The sequence below is a fragment of the Cololabis saira genome, chromosome 17 (genome assembly GCF_033807715.1).
Source record: "Cololabis saira isolate AMF1-May2022 chromosome 17, fColSai1.1, whole genome shotgun sequence".
Taxonomy (NCBI): domain Eukaryota; kingdom Metazoa; phylum Chordata; class Actinopteri; order Beloniformes; family Belonidae; genus Cololabis; species Cololabis saira.
The window spans coordinates 4,072,556-4,094,574 of NC_084603.1; the positions used below are offsets into that span (position 1 = coordinate 4,072,556).

The 22,019-nt window shown below is 40.2% G+C and overlaps 1 protein-coding gene across 2 annotated transcripts in view; it reads left to right on the forward strand.

Moving 5' to 3' along the window:
- The first annotated feature begins 433 nt into the window (after window positions 1–433).
- Window positions 434–22,019, forward strand: part of wdfy4 (WDFY family member 4) — a 54,998-nt gene continuing 33,412 nt past the window's right edge. Inside the window, exons 1-32 of one of the 2 annotated variants that reach the window (XM_061745872.1) lie at window positions 434–657; window positions 1,770–2,027; window positions 3,247–3,358; window positions 4,165–4,289; window positions 4,371–4,499; window positions 4,588–4,777; window positions 6,052–6,241; window positions 7,070–7,230; window positions 8,354–8,586; window positions 8,684–8,823; window positions 9,865–9,995; window positions 10,290–10,391; window positions 10,503–10,693; window positions 11,579–12,309; window positions 12,454–12,544; window positions 14,055–14,269; window positions 14,361–14,464; window positions 14,572–14,782; window positions 15,953–16,029; window positions 16,108–16,326; window positions 17,308–17,486; window positions 17,576–17,807; window positions 18,345–18,478; window positions 18,560–18,671; window positions 19,334–19,524; window positions 19,599–19,751; window positions 19,887–19,960; window positions 20,249–20,410; window positions 20,500–20,594; window positions 20,687–20,783; window positions 20,936–21,138; window positions 21,778–21,944. In XM_061745872.1, the coding sequence (XP_061601856.1) occupies window positions 637–657; window positions 1,770–2,027; window positions 3,247–3,358; window positions 4,165–4,289; window positions 4,371–4,499; window positions 4,588–4,777; window positions 6,052–6,241; window positions 7,070–7,230; window positions 8,354–8,586; window positions 8,684–8,823; window positions 9,865–9,995; window positions 10,290–10,391; window positions 10,503–10,693; window positions 11,579–12,309; window positions 12,454–12,544; window positions 14,055–14,269; window positions 14,361–14,464; window positions 14,572–14,782; window positions 15,953–16,029; window positions 16,108–16,326; window positions 17,308–17,486; window positions 17,576–17,807; window positions 18,345–18,478; window positions 18,560–18,671; window positions 19,334–19,524; window positions 19,599–19,751; window positions 19,887–19,960; window positions 20,249–20,410; window positions 20,500–20,594; window positions 20,687–20,783; window positions 20,936–21,138; window positions 21,778–21,944 (5,430 nt within the window). In that variant the 5' untranslated portion in view covers window positions 434–636. The remainder of the gene's footprint in view (window positions 658–1,769; window positions 2,028–3,246; window positions 3,359–4,164; window positions 4,290–4,370; window positions 4,500–4,587; window positions 4,778–6,051; window positions 6,242–7,069; window positions 7,231–8,353; window positions 8,587–8,683; window positions 8,824–9,864; window positions 9,996–10,289; window positions 10,392–10,502; window positions 10,694–11,578; window positions 12,310–12,453; window positions 12,545–14,054; window positions 14,270–14,360; window positions 14,465–14,571; window positions 14,783–15,952; window positions 16,030–16,107; window positions 16,327–17,307; window positions 17,487–17,575; window positions 17,808–18,344; window positions 18,479–18,559; window positions 18,672–19,333; window positions 19,525–19,598; window positions 19,752–19,886; window positions 19,961–20,248; window positions 20,411–20,499; window positions 20,595–20,686; window positions 20,784–20,935; window positions 21,139–21,777; window positions 21,945–22,019) is intronic. The other variant, XM_061745871.1, reaches the window with a different exon arrangement.

The following is a 22,019-nucleotide window of genomic DNA, read 5'->3' on the forward strand; positions in this document are numbered from 1 at the left end:
CTAAGGTTTTATGGATTTGCCATTGATTTCTCTCTCCCAGGTCACCTGATCAAGTATGCCGATCGATTTTTCAGGTTTGCGGTGACAAATTTGAGGTTGAAAATGCTGTGAAAGTTTTACTTAATGTAATTATTCACTGTTACACACACTAAAACTACTGTTTCTTCTTATCAGTGGGCTAAAGTGATTCCATGAAGATAGTTCACCCACATCCATCAACCTGAGGCAGTGTTTTGGGTTTTTTCAGCAAATCATGAGATGCTGTCATTATCGTTACAATCAAACAGCTGCACAGAGACAAGGCAGAGGAACAACACTTCTTTGAGCTGTACTAAGAGGGCTCCATCCAACCAGTTAAACAACAGTTTTTCACTTCTGCTTCTCTGAGGAAGTGAGAAGGCACATGACCTGAACCAGCTGACATGAGTTATTCTGCTTGTTCAAAGTTCAGGCTTCTTGGGTAGATTAGTAAGAGGAGGGTGGTTTTACAGAAAGGTCTGCACAGTACGCAACAGTCATGCCTTAGCAGGTCCCTGCTTGTCTTTTCCTCCTGTCATGGGAACAGGGACAGACCGCTCACTCAGTTTGAATAACGCAGTACAGATGACAACATCCTCTTAGCTGAGAAACTCCCTGATGGCTCTCACGCAAGTGCAGGTAAGGATTTAACTTTCTAACACAAGCGATTTTTCCTTTGAAACCCACCTTACATGCAGGAGAAGTATTGCAGCTGCAGTTGTCATTCAAGCATTTTGCTTTTTGATGTGCATTTTTCTCTTTGAGGTGCTATATGTGAGTAAAAAACGAATGGCATGGTTGTTGCTGTCACAACAGTGAAGCAACGGGGGTGCTTGTGTGCTCGCTGTTAGTCTTCCATTCTTCACATCAAAGTGGAGCAACTTCAGAGAATTATTACATTTCTCTGGAATGTGAGCCGCCTTGCCCTTTACATAGCTGCGAAGCTGAATTTAGTGGCTCGAGCTTACGAATTAAGCAGTTATGTCTAACTTTTTCCCACATTGAAGATCAGGAGTTTGTTTCCCAAAATAGAACGTGTGAGAAATAATATGTGTGCAATGAGGAAGCAATGCTTTAGTTACTGTAAACCAGTATTATACCTGTTGGGCAGCAATACTCTTCACATTCTCGCCATGAAACAAACAGAAGTGTAACACAGACTTAAATAAATTATTGCACAGTAATCCCATTGTGGAAAATGTTAAAAGGGCTTGGCATCCCAGGATTTTATGAGAGGGTGCGTCATTTGATATTGTCAGTAGAAATGTCCTGATACTCCTTGTTTTGCTAGTTATCTTTCCATTTGACTCGTTTTTATAAGAAATATTTACACACAGTTATAGTAGTGACTAAACAGGATGTTTTATGGCCATTTATATAAAGGTCTGCGTTCAAATTGCCTAGAAAGTGGATTAAAAAGAGCTACTATTTGTGATGTTTAATGGTGTTTTATGATCTGTAAATACTATAAGTTAAACATTGAATACAGCATGCTGAATCATCACAGTGGCTCATATCCAGTGAATCAGACTGGCACATGACTGCCGGTGGTCATTTGTGTTGCTCTTTCTCAATGCAGGCAGTGTGCTCAGATGCAGAGGAGGGTAGAGGGACTAGTTTAGGTCAAATTTAACTGAGGAAATGACACAGACCAAGGAAATGTGATTAAACAACATCATGAAGATTATGAAACATTCGGGTTTCTAAAAAAGGAAAGGAGTCTGGTGATTTCTTTCTTGTTTCCTCTGCAGAACCAGACAGTAAAAGCAGAGAGGATCAATAAAGAAACAGGGGAGCTGAGTGCTTCTGGGGAGTTATCTGTCTCACTGGAGTTGAAGACTGAGAAAGTGGAGGGCTCTTGTGGGAACCCTGAACTCCTAGAGGTGCTCAGAGAACAGCTGCGGGAGCTGGGGATTCACACGTGGTCGAGCCATGACGCCAGGCCCGACAGCGTTCCTCTGGAGCAGCGAGAGGAGCTCCTGGTTAAAGTCTTGCCTCTCTACATACAGGTATGCACCAGTTCATATGTCACTTAATCTTTTTCCCTTCTGGATCACTTTACATTTTCAAGTGCAGAACCACAGCTAGATTGTGCCAGAATAAAGTAAAGCAGCACCACAATCTCAACCGATAATACATTTTAAAATTTAAAGGTGAATGTCGCCCGCAGAACCACACGAATGAACCGTTTGAACCGCATCAGGCAGCAGTCAGATGTTTGGCCTTCAGCTGATCCCTGTGCTGAACCTGTACATTGTCTTGCAGTAAATGTACGACTTTGTGCAACTGTCACATGCAATAGGAAAGTGTGTCAGATCCATATCTTCAGGTCTCTCTCGGATTCATTGGAAAATAAGGGATCTCTCATTGTCCATGCCTAAATTGTTAAATTTTTGAGGAAACCTCATATCTCATGTGTAACATCGCTGACCAGACGTAAAGTTGCATACCTAATCGTGGTTTTGTCTCTGTGCAAATCTGTGACTCTGGGTCACATGACCAGATATTTGACAGTAACCTTTTTATGGAACTATAGAGAGTGTATACCATGTATTGACCACTGTTATTTAAAATCCATCCGTCCATCTCTACCCACATATTCCGATTCAGTCATTGGGATCTGCTAGAGCCTATTCCAGCTCTCTGCAGAGAGAGGTTGCTACTGTAGGGCTGCATGTAAAAAATAATTTATTTTAAACCTAACATACATGTTTTTGGAAGAAGCCTGAGTACCCGGAGAAAACCCACCCAACCAGGTGGAGATGCTGACTCCACACAGAAGGACTGCTGCCTAAATTTGAACATCAAGAAATGTGCAGATGAGCATAGTTTTGGACTTATTAAAACAAACAAATTAATATTTTTTTGTTATTAATTTTATAATAGTTTTACTTTATACTCACATACCAGATTAGTATTTATGCTTATTGAAAGCTGTTAGTAATTTCTTTCTCCAAAGTTTTCCCACGTTTTCATTATGCGTTTCCTGCTGTGCAACGGGTGCAGCTGTAAAAATTGTGTGCAGTTCATGTCAAATAAAAAAAAGGAATACAATGTGTGTGTGTGTGTATATATATATATATATATATATATATATATATATATATATATATATATATATATATATATGTATATGTGTGTATATGTAAAACAGTAGCATTACACATTTCATAACCAGAGCTTTTTGCATGTTTCTCAACATGATATCCTCTGTCTTCCTGATGGCAGGTCTGTGAGGACGGCGGTGGACTTGAAGGTGTGGATATAAAGGGGCTTGCAGCTCTCACTGCTGACACTGTCATCCACAGTATCCACAGCAGACTGGCGGAGAGGCCCGCAGGTATTAACTACTGCTCACGTCAGCATATGGGGCACTTTTAAATCAAGGCAGATGGTCTAATTTTTACCTCCTCTGTCCACATTTGCTTTTTCTTTGTCTGGTTCTTACTGTCGGGATTTTATTTCTCCAAGTGTGAATATTTACCGTGTTGTTGAAAATGTAAAGTACGAACTGTGGAAACGTGGAAATGATTAGTTTCTGTTGCTTCTGTTTTACAATTTATATGGTCCATGTTATTATTTTTTTTTCAAGTTTTCTTTCCTTTGTAAGAAAGAAAAAAAAACTATTTAGGGAAGTAGATACTTCTGTTTTTGTTGGAATTTTAATAAGCTACATGTGCTATATACTGGAGATTATAACACGTGTAGGCCACTGTGTTAGATGATATGATGTATTGTAGCATCTTCTACAGACAGTATGTGTTTACTTTAATTTATAAGTATTTGAAACCACAAAAGTGTAGCTTATTAAGCCTGATTTTCAGCCAAATCTTAGCTTGTCTTTTCAAATACGCACTTCTGTCATACTTGAATAACTCACTAAAAACTATTTTGGATCAGCTCGTGAATACATTTTCCATTTGCTGTCTAAACATTGAAAATTGGAAATTTTCCCCTTGGAAATTCCTTTTTGCGAAACAGTTATGCTTCTTAGATTCAGACTGTAGTTATTTTTTCAGTGACAGTGAGAAACAGTGGCCCTTTGTAGAGCTGCTTACAAGCCGTTCCTCAATTTTGTTGCTTCTTCTTTACGGCCCTTTTACTTTACTGGGGTCATGCATCACTACAAAACATTTACATTTTCAGAAAAGGCTCGTGAAGAGGTCGTGTGTTTCCTGAAGAGGCCAGATGAGAATGTCAGGTGTGAAAAAGACGCAGGTCACGGGTGGCTGCTGCTGAAGGCCCTTTTGCTGCTCACATCTGACAAATCAGTGAGTGTAATATAAATTACTACTCATAATAATAATAAGACATTTTAATAAATCATAACATTGCTTTTTGTGAATTTTTAGGATGTATTATCCTGTATAAGCCCAGGATTACCCGCTGCTTTGGTAAAATGCCTGTACCTGCTAGTGTGCCTTCCAGCCAAGAAGGAAAACAGCGCAATAGAAAATCGCTTTCAGGAACTTCTGACGCAGGTCACAACTATATCCTTCCTTTTAGACTATGGCTTTTATTTCATTGATGATTTGCTTACTCCTGATTCCTCTGCTCTTTCTTTTTCAGATTTTTCTTCAACTCTGTGGGCAGCCAAGCAATGTGGAGCGGCTGGTTGAGACTCAGGAACTGCAGTGTCTTATCATTGGACTCACGTCGCTGTGGGATCAAACCAGTGCAAACTGGAGGCACCAGGCCTCCCGCATCCTCAAAGCCGTCTCCGCTGTGCCGACGAGAAGCATTGTCTCAAGCTTGTTAGGTGAGGAAATGCAGAACTAAGCAGTATTCATCTCATCATTTTCTTGTGATTTAGCTGTATTAAGCAGTTGTTAAGTAATGCATAAAAAAGAGCATCTGAGAAGCTGACCTTTGTAAAAGTTAAGATGGGGAGAAGTTCCTCTGACCTATATACTGTAAGAGAGCAAAAGTTCAACAATTATGAAATTATATTTTTGATTTTATTTACAAACAATTATTTTTCCCACGGTACATAATGATTTTAAGGGTCCAGACAATCTGAGTAATTCCTTGCATGCAACTGACGAGGCTGAAAAACATACTAAATTACTTTATTTTGTCAAGCTGCACTGAAAATAACAAAAAACAGGATGCTATGCATAAAGTTCTTGCATGGGCTTTCAAAAACCCTGGTGAATAAATGTTGTTATATAAACTATAAAAAACTTGTAAAAGGAAAAACACATACCACTGCAAGATTCAGTTTAATACCTCCTTCCAAGCTCATCAAAGACAAACCCAAGCGAAATGGCAAACAGTCCTACAGTATGAGGAATCAAAATGTGTGATTATTTTTTGGAAATAGAACAGAAAGTGAGAACAAACTGATGGTTAAAGGGTGTATTACTGCACACGGATGGATAACTCTAGAGGGACCATTCGTGCTGAACTGCACAGAATCTATAATGTACATACATAATGTCTCTAGTCTAAATATAAAATTTTTCTTGACATTTGTTTCAAAATCAATGTTTTTTTTTAAGAGATATTTAACCATAGGGTTCACAGTTTAACTTAATTTTCATCAAAATTGGTGGATGTCATATATTGTATAGAGCTCCCAAACTGTTTTGGGAAGCTTAGTCTTGTTCCATCTATGAGAATGAAACGCAACGTCAATCAATTGATAAATCGGATAACAGAATGATAAGAACGTGAATAATTGGATGCAATGAGGAATATTAGAGTTGTAAGTTGATTATTAAGGAATGCGTGACGGACATTCCACACTGACATACTGTAAGTTCCTTACATTTCACAGTGTCTCGTCAGCAGTTAATTCACTGAACTGTTTCAGTGCCCACAAGTTCACCAGAAAAACACTGTTTCAGCTTTTTTGCTAAATGATGTTTCATTAACTTAAAAGAGCAGCCTTTTTCTAGGGAATGTTCATATTGCAGCTATTTGTTTGGAAATGTTGAAGACAAATATATGGTGAAATATCGTGGACCTGGAAGCTTTGAGGACCCTATCTTACCGATATTACTTAAGTCAGTTCCTTTTTCTCCTTATCAGACAAGAACTGTATAAGAATCTGCATCCAGAATTTGCAGCACATCAGCGCTGATGTGTCAGGACCGTTGCTTGCTGAGGTGGCTGTGGCCGTGTTCGGCTTCATCAGAGACACCTATCATCTCAGCCCGGCCCTCTTCATCAAGTTTGACACCAACAACGGCTATGAGGCCCTTGAGGGTATCCTGAAACGGTAAGTTTAAACTCAACAAAGAGTATGTTTTAGAGAACACGGGTTTGTTTACAAAAATAAGATTTTCATTCTGTTGTTTTTATTTATTTTAATACTCTTGGAAAATAAGTGTATATTTGTGTTATACAGCCTCTACATCTGCTTTCTGTAAACTTATTTTTTTCCTTTTTTTATTTCACAATAATTTTCACAATTCACATTTTCACATGCATGATTTCTATTATACCCACATTCCTACCCTCCCCATAATTACCCTAGGGGAAAAAAAACAAAAAAAACATACATTAAGGGAGAACAAAATTAAATAAATATTTAAAAAAAAAAAAAAAAAAATATATATATATATATAATGGCAGCAACAGCGATATCAAACTATATATATATATCCATATATACATACAAACATACATACCTATAAGGCACAAGTTCGAAAAAAAAAATAAAGATACTCATTGGTCCCCTTTGGAAAAATTATCCAGTTTTGAGAGTAATGGGAACCAAAATTCTTGAAAAATATGAGCACGGTTGTATTTTTCTAAAGTTAATTTTTCCAATGGTAAAAAAACTGAAATTTGATCCAAAAAAAACTTGAAAGTTGGAGGGGAGTCATCTTTCCAAAGTAAAAGTATGCATTTCTTAGCGAAGTATGTGATCATAATTAATATCCTGCTTTTTTTCCGGTCTAACTGAAGATCCAGTGTGTCATTTAATATATATATTTAATACAAATTGGAGCTTAAATCAAAATTAATTTCTAATACTGATTGTGTGTTTTCCTTTTTTTTTTTTTTTTATTTCTTCTGGTATCATCTTTTATACGATTACAAGTTGTGAGGAGGGCGTGTCCTTGGACCAGTTTCAACCAGTGCAGGAGTTGCTGGCTCTCATTGCATCCTTCACTCTTCTCGGAAAAAACGAGCTAAAAATGGCTCTGTGTGTCTCCAACCCTCAGCCTCCAGGCTTTCAGTTTGACCCACCGCTCACCAAAGGTAGGTCAAGTCTTCACAAGACCTTCTGCACTGCTATTCTCTTGCTACCGCTCTCTTATTATCTCTGTTTGTACCATGAGGATAAACTATGAACAGCCCCTTGCAAATGCCCACTCCAAACCGTCTAATTAGTATCACTTGCATGGCTCAGCAAAGATGGACTCTGGGAGGAGAATGCCCACTCAAAAGGACCACACACTACATCCCTACTTTGCACTTTTGTCCTGGTATTACTACCTGAAAGTACACCACCCCCTTCCCCTGATTTCCCACAGACCCTGACTCTCTATTCCCTGTATTGCTGCCTTGCTGCAGTGCACAACACCCCTCAAGTTAACAGGAAACTGAAGTGATTATGTCTGGAATGATGAAGTGGAGGCTCTCCCTCTAACTCTGTTAAGATGCCCCACATCCATTCACCACTGGCCTACAGTAACCAGTCATCTATCATAGATGCAGACACACCTCTATCCGGCGCTCATGAATACACGTACATACACGGACACACGCAACACCTACACCCATCTATCACATCAAGAAGCAGATCTGTTTCCAGCCCAGAGACCGGGCACTGTTTTATTCTGACTTACCACCACCGGGATGCAATTTTAAGCGTGAAAATAAAACTTATTACTAACCACCTTTATGTGTGTTTACAGTAAACACAAGTTTGTTTTGGCACCCAAATATAAGACTTCCTCGAAACATTTTGACAATGCAGCGAGCGAACTCTATCAAGTCAAATTATACTCTTGCCCTTTGTTTTTATGCAAGTAAATCTGTTTGTTTTCATTCCATTTCTGAGCGGTTAACTCAATTGGCATTAGATATTCGGCACGGGCTGTATTGTAAAGGCTGTAATTTGTTTATTTTTTATGAGAACCACTGTTTGACCTTGTCAGACCTCCATCTGATAAATTATGTTTCAAATTAAAAATAACTTTTGTCTAAATTGATCTGAAGTTGATTCTGTTCGGCGTTTTTTTTTTTTTTGTCCGACTACCACAACAATGTAATATCTTCCACCACATCTTGACAACTATCCATTCAGAATGATCAGTTTAAAGGGCTGAAACTTGTTTCTGGGAAAGTTAAGTCTAGTGACTTCTTCTGCCGTCTGCAGGCTTAGCGGTGAAGAACCTGCCGGCGTTCCATCTGCTGCAGGCCTCTTTGCTGCGTTCCCATGATTCCCTCTTGTGCTGCCAGCTTCTTCAAACCCTAAAGACAATATGGGAGAAGGACCCGGCCAATTTCTTCCTGTTGGAGTGGACGGTCCAGTCGATGGCCCAGCTGGCTGCCTGCGTATGGCGTAAACCGCCGTCGGTTCAAACGCTCTTCTTTTCAATGCTGCATATGGTATGATCTCCACTGCTGAACAGAAAGTCATTGTGCACAACCTTTTCTTTGACAAAATCTCTTTTACATTCCAGCTCTTTGTTTTTTTCTCAAAAAGGTTTTTTTTAAATTTAACTACATCCCCCATGAGACCTTGCAAGCACTAACGGGTGTGCTGAAGAAGAGCTGGGCCGGAGCATTGGCCGGTGGAGTTGCTGGGATAGAATTTGGTGTGATGGCTCTCAAATGTTTTCACGAGTAAGATACTGACCGTATTTCTGCAACCTTTTGAGAAAATCCCTGCTTAAAATATTTGATAGAGATATATCCAGTACTGGAGTTGAGGGGGTATGAGGGGGGATGGCATCCCCCCTGAAATAAAAACGGTCCAAATCATCCCCCCTGTAAAACTTCCATCCCCCCTTTCCATCCCTTATGTAATTTCATCAATGAATGTGGTTTTACTGCTATTTCAACATTTAGAGTCATCACCAGAAAAATAACACCAGAAAAATAACTTATTTGACAATTTTCACCTGTTTCAAGTACATTTTCACTTGAAATAAGTAGAAAAATCTGCCAGTGGGACAAGATTTATCTTCTCATTACAAGCAAAAAATCTTGTTCCACTGGCAGATTTTTCTACTTATTTCAAGTGAAAATCTACTTGAAACAGGTGAAAATTGTTGTTTTTTCCAGTGATGAGTCTTGTTTTAAGTGTAATGAGATTTATTTTACTAAAATGAGACATTTTAACTAGAAATAAGACAAATATTCTTGTTAAGATTGTGAGTTTTTGCAGTGATCCATGTTACTTATCCTGTGAAGGACAGAGTCATATTGATAAGTTCAGAAAAGTGTTTTTTATTGTTGTGTTTTGATGTATTTGATGTAAGCCCAGTGGATATTTCAAGCTTACAGAAGGCTGCATTTAACTGCTGCTATGTCATTCCTGCAGTATTTCTGCAGGTGTTTTGGTCAGTGCTATTATTTGTAATATATTATATTATTTGTAATCAGCACAAATTATCTGTCCCCATATGATAAAATCCACCATCCCCCCCTGATTCTTTTTTACAACTCGAGTACTGGATATATCCACCAATTTATTCAGGATTTTCATGCTCTGACTCAACAGGATTACTTGTAAAACTTGTTTCATCTCCAGATGAAATGGCAATCTTTATTTCCTCTCACAAATTATAAAGTTGGTGGTTACTGTAGGAAAAGATATGCTTTGTTTTTCCCCTATTGTAGCCTTGCTATAAGCTTGGTAAAGGCTATCTCGTTGTTCTGCAGGATGACCGTGCACAGTGCAATGCTGGTAGAAGTACTAAGTGACTTGGGTTTGCTAGAGCTGCTGCTTGGAGAACTTCGTAGGAGAGCTAAGATCCTCAGGAAGGCTGGTGTCACATCTTCCTCTGAAAAAAGTAAGAAACAACATATTTTCTGTTTCTCCTCCTCTTTTCTTGAAATCCTCATTGTGTAATTACTATGTCGAGACAACAAGCGGTTGGTGGTCATAACATCATTGCACCCAGTTTGGGATTAGGCAACACACTTGCTCATTATTCACTCCTTTATATTTATAATAGTCATTGAGAAATAAAATGTATGTCAAACGTTGCACCTGCATATTGTTCGTGTGCCAGTGTAGCAGAATTGAACACACCCAAGATTTAATCACTGGCCCGTTAACTAACATTTTAAGTTCTGTTTTTTAGATTCTCAGGAGGCGCTACATGTTGAAGACAGCGAGAAATTGCTCACTACCTGCATGCTTCAAGTGGTTTCAACCTTTACTTTACGTTCCATCAAAAACACTGGTACATGCAGTTACTTCTCTTCAACAAAACTCCCTTTGTACATTTTTCATCTTGAGTTATTTTAAGTTTATTTCACTTTTCTTTCAATTTTTATCTGCATGTCTGTTTCAGTTTCGGTACGAGACCTGGGTATGGTTCCCTACATAAAGATCTTCTTGGATGAAGATCAGTATCGAGGTCCCACTCTGAGTATTTTGGAGCAGCTAGCTGAAATCAACCCGGATGAATACATGAGCACAGCTATCGGAGCCCTCTGCTCCTCCACGCAGCACGAACTCCGGCTGAAGCAGGACCTTTTGCAGGTACTTGGATTAGGCGTGTAGCTGCAGTCACAGACAGCTTACGACACTGAATCCTAACAAATTGTAATGCACTTAAAGCATAATAAGCTGGTGAATTTATTTTCTTAGCATGTGGGACTCTGATTTCATTATGGACAAATGCAGATTGATTCGCTAAAACTAGTTTAGCCGTTAACGGTGGGGCCTATTTGATTAGGCCGGGAGCCCTGTGCGATGGCGCTGCGAAGATTACCACCTCTATCAGATCACTGAATGGGACAGAGATCTGATTAAAGTCCTAAATAAGTTATACACCTACTGTATGTGTCCATTTTTATAGATGGCAGCAAGAAGAGCACTTACTTGCTGTTATTGTAAGCGCTCAGTGTGCAAGTGTCTACACTTGTGCTTGCATGCTTGCATGTAGGAGCGTGTGTGTGTGTGTGTGTGTGTGTGTGTGTGTGTGTGTGTGTGTGTGTGTGTGCGCATGCGCGTGTCTGCTCTTTGTACTAACATGGTTATAGCAGGTGGCAATCAGATTGGGTCCGACCTGAGTTGGCTAGTGTTGAGAGCCATTGTGATTACTCCAGTTTCAGCTAATCACATTTCCCTCTGCGTTCTGTCTCGCACATTACCTACCTGATGGATTAGCCCTCTAAATTTAATAAAGCTAATGTGATTTTTTTTCACAGACGAAAACTAGTTACCAGAAATGATTTATGATTAATCTATATATTTCATCTATTTTTCATGATAGTCTTTTAATTGAATATGAAGATTTTTTTTTTTAAGTCAAGGCTTTGAGCAGAGCTTAGTGTCTATCAAGATATGTTTCCTCTCATGAGTCTGCATGGTACCATGGCCTTGGGTCCATATGCTAACTGTCCCAACTCCGTCTGTCACCAGTCTGTGCTGCGGGTGCTGGAGAGCCCCAGCAGTTGGGACGCCTTCAGGAGAGCAGGAGGCTTCCCTGGACTGCTGTCTCTGGTGATCGACATGGAAGGAGCGCTGTCCGATCCTCCGGAGGGAGAAGTGTGGAGGACTCTGGGGCACCAACAGCTGCTGGAGCTCCTCCTCCTCACACTGCACATCCTGGCCCTGGCTGTGCATCTTCACACAGTGAACGCACACCATTGTGAAACCGGTGGCTTTTATGAAAGGCTGGCAGAGGCTCTGCTCCAGCTGGGCTGCTTCCACACGGAGGGCCCAGAGAAAGACACCTGGGATGCAGAGAAATGCTCCTGTCCCAAGACTGCAGAAGAGGACCAGTCTCCTGGAAAGAGCTTCTTGGAGTTTGTTGAGTCAGCACATGCTTCAGTAACTACATCTTCTTCTTCCACATCGCCCCAGGCCAGTCTGCCGCTCAGTCTTAGCACAAGTATAAGACTGCTCTCCTACCTCGACCAGTTTTCCACAGGGACCTTCTCTCCTCAGGAGTTAAAATTGGGGCAAGATCCTGATAATGGATGTGATGGAGATAAAAGGACACTGCTTGAACCAACGGGGTATGAAGGTGGGCTTTCAGAACCTTCCCTTTCCCTCTCAGAATCCGGCCCACAGTCCACGGAGGACAAACAGGGAAGTTCCAGAAGCACCAACTCCACCAGTTCCTCCATCTGTACCGAGACGCAGTACAGGTAATAGAGGACTGCATATTCCTAAAATATGAATACATCTCATATTTACAGCTTAATTGTTATGCTGAATGGTGACTTTTTTGATGTCATAAGTATTGACATTTATGTATCTTTGTGTTCTGTCACTTGGTTGTCTTATAGTAGGTTCACTTGTGATCAGACAATCCTTCATCCAGGAGCGATCAGAGTTATTATGACTCTCCTTCCAAATGTGTTTGCTCCCAAGGATCCGCAGGTACCTTGTTACACGGAAACAGATTGTTGGTTTGGTTCAGCAGCGCTTCATATTTAAAGGAGCATGAGGCAAGAATAAAAAAAACTAGAAAATTTCAGGAAATTTTGATATGGGCATGCCCTACCGCCCATTCGTCCCCTCTCGCTGCTTTGGTTTGGGGCTTTAGTGGTTGTGTTCGGGGTGGTTCTATGTCAGTTTGAGGTGTTTACGGTTGTATTGCATTCATTCCTGTGCTCCCAATAGTTATTAAATCACAGCTTCATGAAATTTGAATATGTTAAAGTCCACAGCGTGCCGAGTTGGGGAACATTTGTACCATGTCTCTACGATAACCTGTTGCCTAGCGACAAGCGTCCAAAGTCGATCGGGGAAAAAAAAAAAGAAAGAAAGGTCAATATCGCAAAAACTGTAATAATTGGCATAATGACGTTGTACGGTCTGTTAGTGCCAAATGGGCCGAGTGTTTGAAAGTTTGAACAATGTCTCTACGATAAAGTTCGGCCGAGCAATAAGCGTCCGAATTTTCGCCTTTTTTTTTGCTTTTTGGCAACTAGCGTTGCCACGGTAACCCCTATTACTGAGAAAAGTAATGCCCATCGAGGCACGATGGAGACGCATCCAACGATGTATGCCATGCCCGGGTGCACGTTGCGGTTTGGGCCGTATTAACGGACGAAAAAAAGTGCGGAATAATAAGAAAAGGGAAACCTTTTCTAGATACTATTTTATCGCCTTCATTTTCATGTTTTTTTCTCGTTTTTTCAGGCGTGTTTCATTTTTTGGAGATTTTTTGTTTCCACATCAGAGCAGGGTCATGCTGTACACCCGCTGGTGTGACGTGGGACTTTTGCGACTTTAGCTTGTTAGCGAAATGCTAGCAACATTGCTCTTTGGGCCATTCTGGACGATTGCAATATGGTCATGCCATTACTTGGCATGCCCATAATGAGACTCATTAGCGCCACGACGACCGTCGGGGTTACTGCAGCCAACAGCGAAGCCGTCACGGGAGCGCGTGTGTAATCTTATGTGATTTTCAAATCAAGCTCTAAATATGACTTACAATGTTATCTTACCTGGTCAGTAGGAAATGAGCCATGTCAGCATCTGTTTTCAGTCCCAATTCAATTTGAAGCTGCCTCCATGACTCAAACACGTATCCAATGTTTACTCGTGCGCCGCCGAGAACGCGCATGCAGGGTCATTTGACGTCACATCCGCAGGACAGCGCGGGAAATTCCGGCCCGGAATTGCAGCACATTTTGCAGCACACAGCCTGTTCAAGGCAACGGAGAGATACACTAGAGGGCTCATTCTTTTTGATTTGGAACGCTTCATCTGACATTATTACTAGAAAACTTAAAACGTATACGAATTTTTTTCATAAATCCTGCCTCATGCTCCTTTAAGTTTTAAAGAAGTGAACCTAACCTACTGCTTCATTTCCTGGCCTGCAGTCCAGTGGTGAAAAGCGTCCACCATAACATATATTTCTCCTACTCGCTCCCAGCTTTCTATGGAGGTGCAGTTCTCACTGGCACACCACATCCAGGCGATGGTCAAATCTGAGCGAAACCGGCAGATCATGTGCGAGGGCGGACTGGTTTCCACTCTCCTGGCACACTGCCGGAGCGTATTCCTGGCTCCCCACCACCCGCTACATCTACCTGTGACGCGCATTTTGGAGAAGCTCTCCTCTCAGGCCATAACACATTCTGACTTCAGGTCACACATACTCAACATTCCACATTTATGTTCAATGTTTGTTCTTCTGTTGTCTGCCTTTGACATGCACTTATCACTTTTTTCCATGTAGAAAGTTCCTGTGTTTAGGGGACCCGCTCATGTGCTTCAGGGATAAAACAACCAGGCCGGGGCAGAAAGGCTTTAACCCACCAGTTACAACTTCTTGCTCAAATGGTAGAGACTTTTTTTTTCTAGTTAATGTTTTTGTTGTATAATTTTCTTCTTCAACACAGACCTGACGCAGCTTGTTCATTAGATGTCGTTTGTTTCTTTTAAATCAGATCAGAACCCAAAGGAAGATGCGGAATCTGCAGTAAAGAAGCTGAGGCGAACTTTCAGCTTGTTACAGCCCACGACCGCGTGCGGGTCAGCGATCCCGATACACCAGATCGTTAGCTTGGTGTCAATAACAGCACCACGCACATTTAGACCACACAAAGTCTCCTCATCACCAGCCTTTGTAGAGTTTGACATGAGTGAGAGTGGATATGGGTGAGTGCTTGAGTGTAGTTTGTTGTTTTTTTTTATTCCTGCAGTAGGAATTGAATGATAAATAGATCATATAATTGCAGCATCAAGTGCCATCGAATGATAGGAAAGCTTGAAACAGCTTACTATTTTGAAAATAAGAGGCCGAAAACATTCTAGTTTAGTTTAGTTTATTTTCAGTCATGACACAAAAAAAAACAAGAGTAAAACTGACAACAAGAAAACGTTCAATTGTTCAAAGATAACATAACAAAAAAGTTTCCAGTATACAAATAAACAAATAACATCTAGACCGAAAAAGGGGTAGGCTGAAGCAAAGCTTATTATTTGCCTACCCTCAAAAATATTAATTAAATTAATAAAATAAAAGCAAAAAGTAAGAGAAAGACTGCCCGTAAAACAAATTGCCTCTGTAGGGATAACAAACATTCCTCAAAAAATGAAAGATTTTTAAAATAAAGGTGTAGTCTACATGTTACCTTCATCCTTAAAAAATCAAAGCAAATCACCAATTAAATAAATAAATACCCAAATCAACATCAAGCCACTCATTAATTTAATATAAGGAAATCATCCTTCTTTTCAATGTTTTTTTAAATAAAGTTAAAGTTCTACATAATTTAAAATCTATATCTAATTTATTCCATACATCCACCGCTGCCACTGTAGCATCTTAGTTTGGTGTTGGTTCTGATTGTTGATTTTCTGTATATACTTTCCCCTCTGAGGTTGTAATGGCTTTGTCTTAAATTGAACATATTTTGGATACAGTCTGGCAGCATGTTATTGTTGATTTTGAACATGAGCTGTGCAGTTTTGAAGTCCACCAGTTCATTGAATTTAAGCTCATTTGAATCTATAAATAATTGATTGGTTGGGTGCTTGTATCCAACTTTGTTTATGAGTCGCATTGCTTTTTTTTGAAGTAAGAATATTGGTTTCGTGATTGTCTTGAATGTGTATCCCCATACTTCTATACAGTATGTTATATATGGTTTTATCAAAGATTGATACAGGAGTTTTAATGCGTTTAATGTTAGAATTCTACATGTGCATGATGATCTGTCCTTGAAAAAAGATTGTACAAGCGTCACATGATTACATTACAAAGTTGCACAATTATTATGCCAAAAAGTGCAATTCTTTACTTATTTCTTGAATGCGTGCCTGCAGCTGTCTTCTCCTGCCTTCTCTGGCCACAGTGAAAGGTGTAACTGCCGATTCGACCTCGACTGGTGGAATTGGACGAGGTAAGTTATAGGTCCAACCATTTAATGTTCCTGCCGTATTTCTGAATGAAATGTCCTAACGCCTCACTCGTGTTTTAGACTGCCGAAGTTTCCCACCTACGGCCGGCCTGACGTTTTCCTGCTGGTTCCAGATCAACAGGTTCAGTTCGGCCTGCGATTCCCACCCGATCCGTCTACTGACGGTGGTCCGCCACATGTCCCGAACTGAACAGCAGTACATCTGTTTATCCATCTCTTTCTCAGCCTGTGACGGCTGTCTGGTCATCTCCACTGAGGAGGAAGCATTCACGTACCTTGGTAGGCGTGGTGATAGCTGGTCACTTGAGAGCTTAATGTGACATACAATATATTTATTGAAAAGAAGGTAAAAACCTTTGGTAAGCTCTGTTGTCAGAAGTGTCTACATTTTATTTATTGTACTGAAGTGGAGCTATGCTAAGCCATACACTGTATGGTCATTTCATATCACAGTGCGCCATGTGGTTGCAGTTAAACGTTTGTGGTCTGCAGACGGGGAAAGAGCAGATTTAGAAGGAAGGATGTTTTTTAATAGAACTTAGAAAACAAAAGTGCTGCAGAGAAGGAAAGCCACAGTAATCTCAAATTAGTATTCATTGTGAATCCAAACTGAGAGCTGATGAGTAGAAAATAAATAGTAAGGACGACAGAGATCTGATAAGGAACAAAGAAATATGAAAAGTACATAGACACAGGTAGAAATTAAAAAAAATTAAAAATAAAATAAATTAAAACTTTGTGCATCTGAACAAGTTATGGCTGATTAAATATTTCAGTTTATCTGTTCTGTGAAATGAAGAAATAGTAAAAACAGAACATTAGAAGGGGTAGGACTAGAAAAGTTTTTTGAAACTTCATCCTACACCCTTTCAAACAGGAAATATTTATTTACATATAGATTTGTCTCTTTAATTTCCTTTGTTTTGCTTATGTTTTTTTTTTCTTTTTTTTTTTCGGTATATACATTTTATGTATTCTGATAATTTTTTTTTGTTTCCGTTTTAACCTGTTTGAATAAATAATTCAACGAAACGAAACAAAATGACAACTAAATAAGTGCAGGTGTAAAGTAATCATTTAAGAGAAACCAAGTGTGAAGTAAGGACATTAAGCAAAATCCTGCTGCAGAGAACAAAAGGAAGTAAAGCCTTTAAAAAAGGCAGAAGTTGAAAGCGTAAATCCCCCATTAAAGCATGAAGAAAACAACCTAAACCACAAACCGTGATACACAGGCTGTCTTTCTCCTCATCTATGTGACAGATATGATGGAGCCAGAAGTTTCCACCCCAACTTCTTTGCGTACATCACTCAGGTTCCGCTGCTCCAGCATGCTGGTTCCAGGCCAGTGGCACCATCTGGCTGTCGTCATGGCCAAAGACGTCAAGAAGAGCTGTCTGTCTTCAGCCTACTTCAACGGAAAGGCGGTGGGGGCAGGAAAGGTATATAGATACCGGGAGAGAAATTTGAAGCCCTTAATTGGAAAAAATTTGAACTTATTCATGCATCGTAGCGTCTCGTTTTCTCTTAGATGAAGTACATTCAGCCGTTTCCCGGCCAGCACGTCTCCATGGACCCCACCGCTGTGACGGATGTGTATGGACTGATAGGGACACCGGCTCCCTGGAAGGATCATGCAGCTCTAGTTTGGCGAGCTGGCCCTTCATACCTCTTTGAAGAGCCTCTGAGCTCTGAGGCTGTCGGCGTTTTACACTCACAAGGCACTGCATACCTGGGCAACTTTCTGGCTCTGCGTAACCATGGTGAGTCACCAGATCTTGTGAGACAGTTGTCTGAAAATATGCCCTTGGTTTATTAAATTAATCTTTTTGGTTGTTCAGATGCATTCTGAATATCATGTGATATCAGGAAAGATAACTTTCTCCCCATTTTTTCTGGTAGATATATATTTAACCCTTTAAAGCCTGACATGAAATAATAAAAAATAATAATAAAACATGTAAAAATCATTATCATAATGAATACATTGGGTCAATTTATGAAAATCTACGTTTTCTTTTTGGTAGAAGATGCTACAAAGCTCTCAGAAACTCATGTATCAAATATGATGCATCTGGCATTATAGGGTTAATTACTTACCTTCTTCGTTATCTGTTCAGTGAGATGATCCATCACTGTAGGAGCACTTTATACTGAAAAGAACAATTACAGCCATGGAATGCCTAATCTTCATTATTTTATAACATATGTATCATCTGGAACCATATTGACATTATATTTTCTAATTATATGCAATTGCACACCTCATTGGTTGTACCCCGGCTGTGATCCAAATACAGAGTCTCCCCCTATTAGACTGGTTCCTGAGGAGAGGATCTCATTTGGCATCAACCCAGCAGTCTGCACCCTAACAACTGTGGTGCAGATCAGAGAGGAATACAATGAGGTGGATTGCAGACTTATTGCCAAAGAGGTAAGAGTAAGATATGTCCTTTCTGAATGGATCTTGCTGTTGTTTCTGACACAAAGTACCACTAATCATGTATAATTGCAGATGGGGATCACATCTCGGGATCACTCCACACCTGTTTTCCTTGCTCAAAACATCAGCCAACACCTGAGTGGTACAGCTCGCACCATTGGAGCTGCCTTGATTGGACATTTTGGTGAATTTTGGTTATTATTGAACCTTTGAAAAGCTTATTTTATTTATTTATTTTATTTTAATGTTTATTTAACAGGGACGATACATACAACATTGTCACAAAGAATGAAAAATGTGATGCATACAAGACGTCTAGCTTCAGCTAATTTGCAGTCTTTGTCCCTGGTCAGGCAAAAGAAGGATAATAGATACTGAATACAAAATACAATAATACAAATACAGTGAATAATGCAGTGAACAGATATAAACAAATAAACACAGCTCCAAAATTTAGATTAAAAATTGCACAAGTTAAATAAATTAAACATTAGTAAAATACTGTACTGACAGTGACTTGAGAGAAGTTAATGTTCGCATTTCTGCTGCTGCTTAAGCCAATGTTTAGCTTTGGCACTAAACATCCTTAATTCTGTTTGGGATTTTATTTCTGGTGGTAAAGAATTCCATAGGTATGTACCCAGCACTGAAAGGGATGACTGACCAAATGTTGTCCTGCATCTTCTAATTTTACAATTTTGGTTGCTCATGCTCCTTGTCATTGTCCCACAGTTGTCTGCTTTAATAAAGATCTGTGACATTGCTTGTGTTTGCTTGTGCTTGTGTTTGCTTCATAATTGGCTCTTACATGCACATTTGATAAGCACCAGTGCCTCTCTCTCGTAGGTGTTCGAACTTTCAAGCCCAGCTCTGCTTCCAATGGTTTTCTGTATGTCGGTGGGCCTGCGGTGGCTCTCAGCCTCGTTGCCATGGCGCCAGATGATAGCTCTTTGTATGCGGCTGTTAAAGTTCTTCTGAATGTGTTGGAGACCAACTCCGCCATGCAGGAGGAAATGACCCGCATCAATGGATATAAGGTGCGTTGAGTATTCTTTCCTAAAAAAGTTTGTGTAAATGCAGAAATCAGAAGCCGAATTTTCTCTGCTCGTAGCTGCTAGCTTTCCTGTTGAAAACGAAGAGCAGTCTGGTCAGCCACCGGACCTTTCAGCTGGCTCTGTGCCTCTCCAGCTCAGTGGAGCTGAGCTATGGCTCTGGTTTCCTGCAAAACACACCTGCTTTCCAGGCTCTGCTGTCTGACTTGGAGGTAAGAATCCAATTTTAAACTTAAACATGAACGGATGAGGGAACAAAATAGAGTTTTCACTCTCAGTATGTTGGAAATGTAGCTGTAAGATAAATGAGAAACATCTGTTGCTCTCTTTTTGTGCCATATGTTCAGGTGTGGCAGAACACTTCAGATAACCTGGACCTCTCAGTTCTGAACTACTTTTCTAAGATCCTGAAATCAGCAAGGTAATTTTCACTCATCAATTCATCATAAACTCCCTTTACCAGCAGGTTACGCAGCAAAATAAAAGAGGCTCTTGTTCTGGATTGACGACAACCTCTATTGGCTGGTCTGTCAACATCCACGGCAGCCTGTCATCAATATTACAGACTGCAAGCACAGAAATAGTCAAGGGAATGTTCAACAGAATCAGTTAGAGACACTGAAGAGCAAGCTAAATTAGATTTTCTGTCTGTGGGAACAGATTGTGATTGATATCAATGCCGTTTCTGTTTCTTCCATCGTGTCCTCAGCGACGACGGCAGGAATGCTGCGGTCATGCACAGTGTGGGCCTGATACCAAAACTGTTGTTTGAGTTGTCTGATCCCACCGTGACCGTTCAGAAGGTTACGATTATTTCTTGCATCTTCACATCCCTCCTGACGGCACACTTGACCCCTCTCGACATAAGCAGGTAAAGTTCTAGAGAATATCAGCTGTAGCAGTGTTTTCATACTTTTAAAATACTTTTTCATTTATTTATACATCTTATTATCTGATCAGACTTGGGCTTTTCCTGGTCTACACGCTCCCTCCTTCCAGTAATGAGACAGAAAGCAGTATGATCTCTGATAAGGACCTTTACCAGGAAATGCCAGGTACACAGTATACGCCACACTCATGTCACACATTACATGTCGCACATTTGTCACAGGTTGTTACTAACCCTGGCTTATTATTTTCACTGTAGCTCAGAGTTCTGGTCCAGCTAGTCTCATCTGGATCCGCAACCAGATGTTACTTGTGCTTTGTGAAGTCCTCAGCTCGGACAGCTCTCTGATCAAAGAGTGAGGCTCCTCTTGCTTTTTAGTTACACCAAAACACCAACCTGAGAGCAAAACTATATTTTATCAGCATCTCACATGTCATAATCCCATTGGAGAAACATTTAACTGATTCTTTTTTTTTGTCTTCTGTTTTTTAATCGTCTCTCTACTAGTCAACAGAAAGCAGTGTTTGAATGCCTTGGCTGTGATTGGTTCCTGCTCTTCCTTCATGCCCATCTTCACCCGTCCACATCCAAACTGGGTCTCGTTCTACTCACGCAGTTCTTGTCGAGTCCCAGCCAGCAGAGGAGCTTCAGAGAGGGCGTGCTCCCAGGAACGCTCATAGAAGGCACAGAGGAGCCGTTTGCTTTCATGGGTGCATACAGTTTATTTCCCACAGTGATGCAAGGAAATATGCAATAGTTAACTCATGCAGATTTTGATTAAAAACATTCGGGTGAGAGTAGATGAAATATGTTCTACTCATGTTGCACCTCGAGCACCATGCAGTATAAATTTTTATTTTTTTTATTTTTATTTAACCTTTATTTAACCAGGAGAAAGTCTCGTTGAGATTAATAATCTCTTTTACAAGAGAGTCCTGGCCAAGACAGGCAGCAACATGGTTACAAAAACAAATAACAGAAGAACAATTTATAACAATTAAAACAGTTTTAACAAAACAGTAAACAGATCGCAAAAAATAGTCAAAATCAACAACAATCAAAGCACCTACAGCTAAATGTACTTGCTTCCAAGTCTTTCAGGAGAACTTTAAAAGCATCAAGTGAGACCAGATCTCTTAATTTTAAAATTTTCTGCAACTCATTCCATGCATAAGGAGCAGCATAGCTGAAGGCTATGCTGAATGCTAATTATCATGATTTTTTTGTTAAAAATAAACTTTGTGACTTGAAGGAAAATCCAGACTTAGATGATATGATATTGTTTTTAAATTTAGCATCTAATCCAAAATCAATATCTGGCATTGATGTCTTGATATCCTTGTTCCCAGACAATCTTCGAGCCCATCCTTGGTCTCATGAGTGCCAGAGCGCCACATGTCCAGGCTTTGATGTTCTCCGGGAGTTATTGATCAAGCAGCATCACGTGCCTCAGGTGTATGCTGCTGTGGCTGCTGTGCTGCTGGGGAAGCACATGAGTCAAACTGCAGAGGGAACGGTGGGTGACGTTCCTGTCGTGAATCTTCCTCTTCCTCGGCTTTGTCAACATGCTTTTATTGTTTATCGCATGCAG